Source organism: Salminus brasiliensis, chromosome 11 (assembly GCF_030463535.1).
Source record: "Salminus brasiliensis chromosome 11, fSalBra1.hap2, whole genome shotgun sequence".
Taxonomy (NCBI): Eukaryota; Metazoa; Chordata; class Actinopteri; order Characiformes; family Bryconidae; genus Salminus; species Salminus brasiliensis.
In genome coordinates, this window is record NC_132888.1 from 3,950,686 (window position 1) to 3,964,494 (window position 13,809).

At 42.9% G+C, this 13,809-nt stretch overlaps 1 protein-coding gene across 1 annotated transcript in view; it reads left to right on the forward strand.

The window, feature by feature from the left end:
- Positions 1-13,809, forward strand: part of epha4l (eph receptor A4, like) — a 55,632-nt gene that overhangs the window by 12,455 nt on the left and 29,368 nt on the right. Inside the window, exon 4 of the mRNA XM_072691462.1 lies at positions 13,110-13,265. Within this exon, the coding sequence (XP_072547563.1) occupies positions 13,110-13,265 (156 nt within the window). The remainder of the gene's footprint in view (positions 1-13,109; positions 13,266-13,809) is intronic.

Consider the following 13,809-nt stretch of genomic DNA (forward strand, 5'->3'; position numbering starts at 1 on the left):
TGAGAATCCTATGATGAACAGATCCAATAGAAATGCTCCAACATGACTGGGAGTTGAATCTTTTCCCATTGACTTCCATTGAAACTGAAGAAGGTTTTTTCCTCCTCCTGTAAAGCTGGCATTTTGGACATACCCTATATGTACACTATATGTCCAAATATTTGTGGACACCCCTGCTAATGAATGCCTTCAGCTACTCTAAGTCACACCTATTGCTGACACAGATGTGCAAATGGACACACACACACAGCTTGTCTAGTCCCTGTAGAGAAGTACTGCCAATAGAATAGGACTCTCTGGAGCAGATCAACATACACATGAACCTATTGGCTTAACCCAGTGCCAGGCGTGGGCTCGAGGGGTATAAAGCCCCCCCAGCATTGAGCTGTGGAGCAGTGAAATGATGGGAATGATGGATGGTGCTCTATCCGATACTTTTGGGATGAGTTGTCGCTGGATGCAAAACACTTGCTTTCAGAAGAAACATTATGCAGATATAGCGGAGATGTTTCTAATAAAGTGGCCACATTCAGTAGAGTTACTGTGGACCGTTAGGCCGTTGCACTGTACTGCATAAATAGACAGCACCTCGTATAGAGCAGTGTGAGGCCTGTGTTTGGTGTATGGAGCTGTAGAGAGGCTTTCATGCAGGGATAGGTGTTGATGCAAACCTGCTGTCATACATATGGAGGCCGGTCAGGTGAGAGTGTGTGTGTGTGTGTGTGTGTGTGTGTGTGTGTGTGTGTGTGTGTTCATAAACCACTCAGGTGTGAAATGCCCTGCTGTCATGTTGAACAAACGCCTTTATGGCCGACTGCTGCCAATAACGCATCCAGGACAAGAAAACGTCCCAGAGAAAACTCCCTGATGCTCACAGAAATAGACGTGTGTGTGTGTGTGTGTGTGTGTGTGTGTGTTGGTTTCACAAGTTCACAATTACTGGTCGGAGGAGCCTCTCACACACACACACACTCCTCCATCTCCAATCTCACTCATCTGACCTGTGAGAGAATGAGAGAACGAGAGAAAGTCAAGCTGGAGAAAGTAAAAGTAAACAGATGTGGTCTTCCTTCCAGTCCTCCTGAATGTCTCTCGCCCTGTCTCCCTCTCTCTCTCCCTCGAGTGTGTCTCCATGGTGACCTGTAGAGGCCCAGCTGTCAAAGCTTTGATGTCTTAATAAATTTCTCCGCTTGCTCTGTCAGTCTAGACGCAGGAGATGGATGGAGGAGTCAGAGACCTTCAACCTCACTCCAGACCACCAATCCCCACCCCCCATCCCCCCCAAAAAAATCAGAGCCCCCCCTTCCTGAACCTACATCCCCCTCCACCCATACCCCTCCACATCTCCAGCTCCCCTTCCCACCAAGCTGTTCTATAGGAGTACGGAGTAGGTGTTTCTGATAAAGTGGCCAGAGTGTAAAAATTAAAAATTAGGTGTTTCTGATAAAGTGGCCGGAATGTGGAAGTACAGAGTAGGTGTTTCGGATAAAGTGGCCGGAGTGGGGAAGTAGAAATTAGGTGTTTCTGATAAAGTGTCCAGAGTGTGGAAGTAGAAAGTAGGCGTTTCTGATAAAGTGGCCTGAATGTGCAAGTACAAAGTAGGTGTTTCTGATAAAGTGGCCAGAGTGTGGAAATACAAAGTAGGGGTTTCTTATAAAGTGGCCGGAGTGTAGAAATACAGAGTAGGTGTTTCGGATAAAGTGGCCAATGAGTGTGGAAGCACAAAGTAGGTGTTTCCGATAAAGTGGCCGGAGTACGGAAGCACAAAGTAGGTGTTTCCGATAAAGTGGCCGGAGTACGGAAGTACAAAGTAGGTGTTTCTGATAAAGTGGCCAGAGTACGGACGTACAGAGCAGGCATTTCTGATAAAGTGGCCAGAGTGTGGAAGAACAGAGTAGGTGTTTCTGATAAATTGGCCAGTGAGTGTGGAAGAACAGAGCAGGCGTTTCTTATAAAGTGGCCAGTGAGTGTAAGTACCTCGTCATCCTGTGATTAGTGGCAGAAGCTGCTCATAACTACTGAAGCTTTGCTCTTTACCGTTAATCAGTGTTTATTCAGGGGTTATGGAGTCCTTATGGAGGCAGCTTTCGAATAACGTGTGTCCAAATCATCTCCTCACTGTCAGCCCACACTTACAGCTGAATAGAGAGCTATAACAGCAGACCCTTCAGAGAGAGAGTGGGAGAGAGAGAGAGAGAGAGAGAGAGAGAGAGAGAGAAAAGCAGGAGCCCACTCTCTCTCTCTCTCTCCCTCTCTGTGTGAAGTGGGTGATGGTAGACGTCTGAATAGCAGCAGAGCGAGAGGATTAGCATGTCAAAAGCTCCTGAATTAATAGCCCCTTTCTTTCTCTCTCACTCTCACCTCTCTCTCTCTCTCTCTCTCTCTCTCTCGCGCTCTGCTTTGGTCGTTCTCTCTATTTTGAACAGAGGGGAGTTTATTATTTATTTTAAGACCCTTTTATTCATGCAGACAATCAAACAAAATATGAACATATGTGTGAGAGAGAGAGAGAGAGAGAGAGAGAGAGAGAAAGAGAGAGAGAGAGAGTAAGAGAGAAAAGTAAGAGGACTGAGAGTGAGAGTGGTGGGGAGAGAGAGACAGAAATGAGAGAGAGAGAAGTAGAAAGAGCAAAAAAGAACAGAGAGAGAGAGAGAGAGAGAGAGAGAGATAAAGAAAAGTGAGGCGGTGAGAGTGGTGGGGAAGAGAGAGAAAGAGAGAAAAGTAAGAGGACTGAGAGTGAGAGTGGTGGGGAGAGAGAGGCAGAAAGGAGCAAAGAAGAGAGAGAGAGAGAGAGAGAGAGAGAGAGAGAGAGAGGTGGAAGTGGACATAGAGAGGCAGACAGAGAAGAGAGAGAGAGAGGATGAGAAAAGAGAATGGAGAAACAAATAGAAAAAGATAAAGAGGAAAAGGTGAAAATGTAGAGAGAGAGAGAGAGGTAGAGCGAGAGAGGGGAGAGAGAGAGATCGAGCGAGAGATGGCTAGAAAACAGAGGGAGGTGGGCTGGGATAGAGAAAGGGAGAGAAGGAGAGGGAGAAGTAGAAAAGGCCAAGAGATGGAGAGAGATGAGGTTGGAGGGAGACAAAGGGGGAGAGAGATACAGTGAGGGTGATGGAATGGGAGAGCGCGCGCGAGAGAGAGAGTGCGAGAGCGCGAGAGAGAGAGAGCGCGAGAGAGAGAGAGAGAGAGAGAGAGAGAGAGAGAGAGAGTTTAGAAAGAGTTTTTTTCTGTTTGTTCTTTTTTCTTTGTTCCTCCTCTTTTCATCAGCGCTCTCTTCACACTGCCTTTGATCTAATGACAGACACTGCTATCACTAATCTCTCTCTCTCTCTCTCTCTCTCTCTCTCTCTCTCCAGCTCGCTCTCTACCTTTTCTCTTTTTGGTGCCCCCTCTTCTTTCCTCATCCCCCCTCGCTCTCTCTCTCTCTCTCTCTCTCTCTCTCTCTCTCTCTCTGTCGTCTGTAGGGGGCTGTAGGTGGTCTTTTTCTTTCTTTTTTCTTCTCTCCGTAACGAAGACAGGGATTGTTGAGCTACAAAAGAGTTCGGAATTCTGAACATGCCTGTACACACACACACTCACACACACACACACACACACACTCACACACACACTCACACACACACACACACACACATACAGAGTTATGAAACATTGCTTGATTTGGCATACAGGAACTAATCTTAGAAGAATAGAATGGTGGTTGTGTGTGTGTGTGTGTGTGTGTGTGTGTGTGTGTCTTTAGGTGGCACTTGAACCTCAAATCAGCAGCTTCAGGATCAGGCTGATGCTCCACTGACCGTAACAGGGAGAGCGGCGTCTCCGTCATTCCCACTCCACTCTGGGCCGGAACGCTGCTGCCTCCTCTGATCGCCACTGCTTTCCACACTGAGCGCGCTCACCGCTGAGCTCCGAGCCTCATGTAGAGTGTGTAGAAACATTTGGGTGCTTAAATGGTTCTTTGCCTGGTAATAGGGTTCTTCAGATTGGCGGAGAACCCTTTATAAATGCTCCTTAATAGAACCTTTTAAAAACGAGTCCAGGTTGAAGGATTGAAGGCTCTGGAGGATTCTGAAGGGCAAGAGCACATTATAAACACATTAGGCATTATGTGTGTGTGTGTGTGTGTGTGTGTGTGCGTCTCTGTGTGTGTGTGTGTGTGTGTGTGTATGTGGGCATGTATGTTTATAAAGAAAAACAATCACCACATGTGTTTTCCAACAAGTGTTATCCACGTCAGCATTTACCAACATCCACCACCCCGAGTTCCCACAGTCGCATTATGCACACACACACACACACACACAACCTTCTACACACACACACACACACACACACACACACACAATGGAAGGTGTTTCAGCTCCAGGCAGTCTGTCGTCCGCGCATTTCCTATATATTACCTAAACAAGCTAAAAATACACTCTTCACACAGAGGCCTCCTCCACCACCCAGCCCTTCACTCTTCCAGCATCTGGATCACAGTGCAGACACACACACACACACACACACACACACACACACAAATGCATTCAGCTTCTTTAAGCTGCACCCATTGCTGACACATATGTGCAAATGCACACACACACAGTTTGTCTAGTCCCTGTAGAGAAGTGCTGCCAATAGAATAGGACTCTCTGGAGCAGATTAACATCATTAAGCTATTGGCACAATGCTGCCTAATAATGCCAGGTCTGGGCTAGAGGGGTGTTAATCTGCCCCCCACAGAATTGAGCTGTGGAATGATGGATGGGGCTCCATCCAAAAAGTTGGGAATGAGGTGGGGTGGTGATCATCATCCAACTTCCTGACCTCCTAATCAAATCCAAAATCTATTAGAAAGTCTTCTTCATGAGCAGCTGTCCCAATACTTTTGTCCAAATAGTGTAGATACTGTTAGCATTAGCCTCAGCAGGTTTGTGTGTGTGACCGTGGTGTACGTACAGATTAACCACACTTGACCTTCAGCTCACTCAGCTAAACATTTAGTTTCACATTTACCCTCAGGTCATTTTGTGTGTGTGTGTGTGTGTGTGTGTGTGTGTGTGTGTGTGTACAAATGAGGTGTGTATTAACATATCCCATTCTGCCACACACTTCCTGGTAAAAAAGAACAGAAGCACAGCTCTCTCACTTTCAACAATATCAGCATGTCTTGCCAGAGACACACCCAATCTGCCACACACACACACACACACACACACACACACACACACACACACACTCACTCCTTTTATGCTGTAGTTACTGTTACACAGAAGTCAGCTGAGTTATGGTTGCATGTTGCAAAGCACGTAGCAACACCACAGCAACCACCTAGGATACCATATCAACCATCTAGTATTCAATAGCATCCACTTAGTAACACCATAGCAACCACCTAGTCATGCCACAGCAACCACCTAGAAACCCCCTAGCAACACCATGGCAACCCCACCTAGGATGCTATAACAACCACTTAGCAACACTATGGAATCCCCTTTGGTATGCTACAGCAACCACCTAACATCATCACAAAAGCAAAAGCCACCTTGCAACACAATAGCAACCACCTAGGCGGCACTTAGTAACACTATAGCAACTACCTTGTATGCTATAGCAACCACCTAACATCGCCACAAAAGACACCTTGCAGCTCTACAGCAACCACCTAGTTGCCACTTAGCAACCACCTAGTATGCTGTAGCAACCACCTAGCAACACTATAAAATACATCTGGTATGCTATAGTAACCACCTAACCACCACAAAACCACCTTGCAACACTATAGCAACCACCCAGTATGCTGTAGCAACCACCTAGCAACACTATAAAATACATCTTGCAACACTATAGCAACCACCTAGATGCCACTTAGCAACACTATAGCAACCACCCAGTATACTGTAGCAACCACCTAGCAACACTATAAAATCTACCTGGTATGCTATAGTAACCACCTAACATCACCACAAAACCACCTTGCAACACTATAGCAACCACCCAGTATACTGTAGCAACCACCTAGCAACACTATGAAATCTACCTGGTATGCTATAGCAACCACCTAACATCACCACAAAAACCACCTTGCAACACTATAGCAACCACCTAGGCGCTACTTAGCAATACTATAGCAACCAGCTAGTATATAGCAGTGGATACGTGAAGTGAACAGTCGGTTCTTGAAGGCGTCAGAATCTGAGCCACTTTGAGAACCTAAGAAGAACCTAACTGTGATGTTCTAGATAAACGACTGGGTCAGAACATCTCCAAAACCTCAGGCAGGTCTTGAGGTGGGGTGTTCCTCCCGGTATGCAGTGGTCAGTACCTACCAAACGTGCTCCAAGAAAGGACACCTGGTGAACCAGCAACAGGGTCATGGGCACCCAAGGCTCCCACTGATGCCTTAAATGGCCAGGTCTGTTGACGGCACAAGAGGGACCTACACAATAATAGGCAGGTGTTGCTAATGTTATGGCTGATCAGTTATTTTTTCGAGGCTCTCGAAGGCCCGCTCGTAATAAAGTCGGTATTAAACGCATCCTATCTGATACTGCCCTCCTTTCTCCATGCCAGCGGGCAGCAGATTGGGCCGGCAATAGTAAGCTCATTGTATCTTTTAGGAAGCTATTCTTTGAGGGAAGTGGGCCTACGTGTTGACGGGAACATGGGGTGTATTTAATGTTCAGGAAGCCCTGCAACAATCTTTCAAATTCCCTAAACTAATCCGTTATGTAAAGAACCGCTTGACACAACAATACCAACAAAAAACAATGAAACTATCAGTCCAGTGCAGTATCGGCTAATAAATAGGGCCGTCACACCTACTCCAGTTCACTGGAGAAAAGGCATTGTGTGTGTGTGTATAGTGTGTGTTTTAGACTGAGGTCAGGTTCGGGTGAATGGCTTCAGTATTGGGGACCACATAAGGGTGCAATCACCATAAAAACATTGATTATTTGAAATTATTTAATAATAATTGTATTCTTTTAATACATTTAATTAAAACAGCTTTAATAAAGCAGGCTTGAGTGGAGGTGTCAATAATTATTTGAATGAATTAATTATTTAATAAATTATTCATTCATGAATAATTATGGATTTTTATTTTTATGGATATCAAGGTGTAGAAACATCTCCGAAATATTTCAAATGTCATAGCACAGGGTCTGAGAGGGTGTCCACAAACATTTGGACACCTTGTTAATGTTGAACCGTAACCCCTGTATATCGTGGTAGGTGCCGTGTCCCCAGGTTTGTGCCGAAACGCCGCCCCAGTAAAAGCAGGCCCTGGTCTGGCCTTGCTGGTTTTGATGAACGCAGAGCTGACGGTTAACTGTGTGTGTGTGTGAGTGTGTGTGTGTGTGTGTGTCGTGACTGTGGAGGGAGGTGAAGGTTAACACCAGAGGTGAAAACCTCATCAATCATTTTGATCAGCCTCGCAGGCCACATGTTTCTCATCTATCACACACACACACACACACATTCTCCTGCGTGCAGACACACACACTTACACACACTCACACTGGCTTCCCCAGTGGCTGAGGTAATTGTTAATTAGTCACTGAAGCCTGTCGAACAGCTGCCGCAGACAGGAAACTACTCAATGTCTCAATGTCTCACTTAACTGTGTGTGTGTGTGTGTGTGTGTGTGTGTGTGTGTGGATACAAGTATCATGTTGACTTTTTCTAGAGAAAGAGAGAAAGAAGTAGAGAGAGAGAGAGACGGAAAGAGACAGAGGGAGAGAGATACCCTGTATGTCCAAATGTTTGTGGACACCACTTCTAATGAATGCATCATTCAGCTACTTTAAGTAGCACATATTGTTGACACACATGTGCAAATGCACACACACAGCTTGTCTAGTCCCTGTAGAGAAGAAGTACTGCCAATATAATAGGACTTTCTGGAGCAGATCAGCCTATGAACCTGTATAACACTACTGCTTTTACTGCTGTTGATGGACGGTGCGGCCGTCTGGGATTTTGAACTCGGGGTTGGTGAGGCTCTTCTGACTTGTAGTAAGTCTACAGTTCTTCCCTGGACAGTAGAGACAGTTACTCCAACAAAAGCAGGATCGACTCTTTTTAATACCCTTGATTTCAGAAGAGGCAGTGAATAAAGAGGTGTCCCAATACTTTTGTCCATTTATTGTTTTTAAATTGAAGGTATTATAATGATTATTGTTATTATAGTGAGTGGATTTATGGTCTAAATGATTGTTGTTTGTTTGTTTGTGGCTATTTTTAAGAGTGGTGTGTGTGTGTGTGTGTGTGTGAACTGGAAAAAGGGCTCTTAAAACAGACTGGAAGGAGAAATGGGGGTGATAAGGGAGAGAGGCTTTAGAGAGAGAGAGAAAGAGAGGGAGAGAGAGATTAAGGGAGTGAAAGAGCGGATGAGTGGATCGAGTGGATTGTGTCCCAGTAAGAGAGAGAATCTCCCTTTTAAGATATACTGCAGTGTGTGTGTGTGTGTGTGTGTGTGTGTGTGTGTGTGTGTGTGAGATAGAGGTCCACTATAATGAAAGCCTGATAAGCTCGAAAGAGTCCTGTGTGTTGTTTGTGTTTTGTGTGTTGTGTGTGTGTGTGTGTGTGTGTGTGTGTGTGTGTGTTTTCCCAGAAATAATTGTGTGTGACCAGACCACCCACTGGTCCAGTCCTTTCTGTCACTTTAACACTAATGAAAGATGTATAATCAGATTATCAGAGTGTGGAAATGTGCTGCTTACGAGGGCCAGTGTGTGTGTGTTAGTGTGTGTGTGTGTGTGTTAGTGTGTGTGTGTAGGGCATTGGTGTGTATATGACCTGTTATAAGAGTGGATTTGGTAATATAGTGCTAACACAGGGATTTGTCACTTAGTAGGGTAAAGGACGGACTGTGTGTGTGTGTGTGTGTGTGTGTATGTGTGTGTGTGATGGCATGTTATTCGCCTCTGTGGGGGTCTTCATGGCTCATTGTGGGCTGGTTAGAGGGGCTTACACTCACAATAGAGGAGAGAAAAAGATGCCCAGAGCGAGAGGGATGGAAACACTGAATAGGGACTTGAAGCTCCGCCCACAGTGTTATTCATACCCCCTGATTTTAGTTGTGCGCTCAGGCCGTTTTCACACCCGTAGATGGTCGACTCTGGTCTGAATCAGATTTTGTAACCTTGGCGCGTCCACTGTTTTCACACAGGGACCATGTGAGGACGTTCTATCAGCCTATTGGTCAGACCTGTCTGGGGCGGAGCTAGAAAGTAAATACAGGGAGAAGGTCCTGTGATGATCTGGGCGGTGTACCAGTGTTACCAGGTCAAACCAGTGTTTAGCTCAAACTTGCGGAGTACACCTGGGTTGGACAGCTGGGTCCTCACCACAAACAAACCGCTCCAGAGTTCGCTTGGGACCGGATCAAGACCACCTCCTGTAGGGGGAGCCCAGGAGCCAGTCATTTCCACAGCATTTCCACATAATGCAGCTTAAACTAAATTGTGTTTATTTATGGTTGAATTTTGTTAGCTTGTTAGCTGCCCTGTTTACAATATCAGTTGGCAAATGCACGAAATGGACAAAAGTATTTGGACAACTGCTCATTCATTGTTTCTTTTGAAATTAAGGGCATTAAAAAAAGATTATCCTGCTTTTGCTAGAGTAGCTGTCTCTACTGTCCAGGTTAGAAGGCTTTCCAATACAATCTGGAGCATTCCAGTGAGGATTTGATTGGTTGAGCTGATTTGAGAGGGGTTTTTTCCGTCTGTGTGTAGAGAACAGTAACACAGTTAACCAAACAACATCAATACATTTTAATTACTCAAATTACATCAATACCAGTTGTATTCATAATTGCATCTTTGTGATTTATGATTGCATCACTGAAGCTGCATTCTGTGCTTCTCCCTCCATTACTTATGTGTTTCTATTAGTAGCCATTTAGAAGCAGATCCAGTTCATTACAGTGAATCATTTCCTTTAGTTCTGCTCATATACAGCATTCCTCCCCACCTCAGCTATTACTGTCCTCTCTGTACAATTCTCCCATCCGTTTGATTATTGTTATTACTTATTACTATTATTATTATTATTATTATTATTATTATTACTACTATTTTTATTACTACTATTATTTTATTGTCATCACTATATTATTATTATTTTTTTTTGTTATTACTTATTACTATTATCACTACTACTATTTTTATTACTACTATTATTAATTTATTGTCATCACTATGTTATGACAAGTAATAACAAAAAAAAATAATAATAATATAGTGATGACAATAAAATAATAGTAGTAATAAAAATAGTAGTAATAATAATAATAATAATAATAATAATAATAATAATAGTAATAAGTAATAACAATAATCAAACGGATGGGAGAATTGTACAGAGAGGACAGTAATAGCTGAGGTGGGGAGGAATGCTAAATGCCGTAAATGTAAATGTAAATGTAAATGTTATTATTATTATTATTACTATTATTATTATTATTATCACTACTACGAGTATTATTATTTTTATTATTACTACTTTTAGTATTATTATTATATTGTTATTGTTATTAGTATCACTACTACTAGTGTTATTTTTTATTATTACTACTAGTATTATTATTATTATTATTATTATTATCATCATTATCATTCTTATTATCATCATTATCATTATTACTAGTATTGTTATTTTTATTATTACTACTACTACTATTATTATTATTATTATTATTATTATTATATACATACTATCCTATAAAAGGGTGACTTTAAATGTGGTCTCGCTCACTAGTCTCCTCAGATTGTGCTCTAGGCAGATTTACACATGTGCTGTATTCCTTCCATTTCTTAATGATGGACTTATCTGAAGTCCAGGAGATGGTCATTGACTGGGTTTTTTATACATCCCCTGACTTACACTCTTCAGTAAGCTCCTCTCAGAGCTGTGTGGAGGGTTCTTCTGTCTTCATGGTGTCTTCATGTGTAGCCAGAAATAGTGATGTGACCAGTGACTTGACCGTCCAGACAGGTGTCCTGATTCTACAATCACCTGATACTACATTCACTGCACTCAGGTGATCTCCAGTTCACTGTGAGACCACTAGCTGCCTGGACCTCTGTTGAATTGGGGCAGTCACTTTAAATTTTAAATTTATTGTTATTGTTATTATTATAAGTATATATTTTTAACAAATTAAATTAATTCATAATTACATTTAATTAATTATTTTAGAGGTACAGAAATGAAACCTAATATGAAAATATTAACATGAATATTTTATATAAATACCCCCCCCCCCCCCATAATGTACAGAACCGTTAGAGTTTGTAGATGTTCTTTAAGCCTCCAAAAAGTTCTAAGAATAGTTCTCTAAGGAATCCTCTGTCTCTCTGTCTCTCTGTCTCTCTGTCTCTGGTCGGGTGTGTAAAGCATAGAGTAGTGGATGGAGGATGAGGCTGGGTGGGGGGTTGGGATGGGGGTTTGTAATCCGGGGGGTTTAAGCCCCACTATCCTGCTGAGCAGAATCAGCAAAGATGCCTAAGACCCTTACAAGCATGGTGTGTGTGTGTGTGTTGTTTGTCAGAGCTGTACTGTAAGCCCCTCTGCTCTCTCTGTGTGTGTGTGTGTGTGTGTGTGTGTGTGAGTTGAATAAGTAGACCGAGTTGCATTTATTGTGGTTGTGTTAAATGGTCTGGTTTGTGTGTGTAAGACGTATCTGCTGACCGCCTTAACCTGTGGGTTTGAGAGAGAGAGAGAGAGAGAGAGAGAGAGGATCAGTGTATATAATCACATCATTCTGCAGTACACACCAATTCCACACCTGACCTAACCTCCACACACACACACACACACACACACATATCTCTCTCTCTCTTTAATTTTGCGTCTCTGTTCGAAGCCTCTCTCTCTCTCTGTCTCTCTCTCTCTCTGTCTCTCTCTCTCTCTCTGTCTCTCTCTCTCTGTCTCTCTCTCTCTGTCTCTCTCTCTCTCTCTCTCTCTCTCTCTCTCAGAGATGGGTGTACTAGCCATTTTTAAAGGTGTGAATCAGGGATAGATAGGGAATAATAGCATCAGAGAGAGAGAAAAGTGGGCAATGTTGAAAGTGTGTGTGTGTGTGTGTGTGTGTGTGAGAGAGAGAGAGAGAGAGTGTGTGATGGGGGAATGTAAAGGGAGGATGAAGGAGAAATAAAACAGAGTGATGTTAAATGGAGCGAGAAAGGAGGATCTGATGTTTGCTTCATTCCTCAAACATCAGGCTTACACAACCCCCCAGCAGATAACATAAAACACACACACACACACACACACACACATGGAATGCACGCTCAGGCCGAGACACACTACAGTGATTAAAGGGGTTAAATATTTAATTTTCCTCTCCAGCGCTGAAGATCTTCACCGCCAGGAGATAAATACTAAAGACATATGGATGTATGGATTAAATGAGGCGTGTGAGTGTGTGAGTGTGTGTGTGTGTAAGTGTGTGTGTATGTGTATGTGTGTGTGCATTTGCGTGTGTGTCTTGGATTTAAGACCGTGTTACACACTCCCCCCCCCCCATAGCATGCTGTGAAAATACCAGGGATTCCTTGTACATCATTCTCTACTCCTCCATCTGTACCCCCCCCCATCCCTACCACCCCGTTACTCTGCTCATTTCACCTCCTGCTGAACCTCATAGATCAGGACTGGACTTACTGATCAAAGTCACATGATTCAGATGTTTACATAATTTCCATCTGTGAAAAAATCGAGGCATATATATGTATATTAAATGGACAAAAGTATTGGGACACCTCATTCATTCTTCTGAAATCAAGGGGATTAAAAAGAGTTCATCCTGCTTTTGTTGGAGTAACTCTCTCTACTGTCCAGGAAAGAGGAGGGCTTCTACTAGATATTAGAGGAGCATTGCTGTGAGGATTTGATTGCAATCAGCCACAAGAGTATTAGTGAGGTCAGGATGTTGGGTGATGATCAGCAAGACCAACAAGAGCATAAGTCTGGCCTAGTAAAGAGGAACTGGAGCTTTCTGTGAGATACTGTGTTTCTGTCACGGTATAAAAAAGCTCTATGCTGCCTTTATTGTTGGATGCATGCTTATAGCTGATTCTCTCTCTCTCTCTCTCTCTCTCTCTCTCTCTCTCTGGCAGTGTGTAAGCTGGGTTATTACAGGTCGTTATCTACGGATGAAGGCTGCAGTAAGTGTCCCCTAAACAGTTACTCTGGTAGGGAGGGGGCCACTTCCTGTGACTGTGATAAAGGCTACTACAGGTCAGAGACGGACCCTCCAGCCATGCCCTGCACACGTAAGTAACACTGTGCAATACCTCACACACGTCACACACACACACACACACACATCACATACACACACACACACTAATAAATAACCAACGTGGCTGAATACTGAATACTTCATACTACAGAAGAACTTGTGTTTGGCCCAAAACCAATAGTTGTAAACCCCACCATTACCAACAATGAAATAATTACACCCGTGGACTCTTATACATTTCTTGGTGTAAAGATTGACGCTACCTTATCAGGAAAACACCACATAGACTATTTCTGTAAAAAAAAAAAATCTAAACAGAGAATTTATTATTATTATTATTATTATTATTATTATATATATTTTTTTATTATCTATATATCTGTCTGTCTGTCTGTCTATCTATCTATCTATCTATCTATCTATCTATCTAGTAGGTTCTGAACTATGAACTATCTAGTATTTGTTGTAGATACTAAATAATTCATAGTAGATACTAAATAATTTATAGTAGATACTGGAAAATTCATATTAGATACTGAATAATTTATTGTGAGTACTGGATCATTTATAGTAGT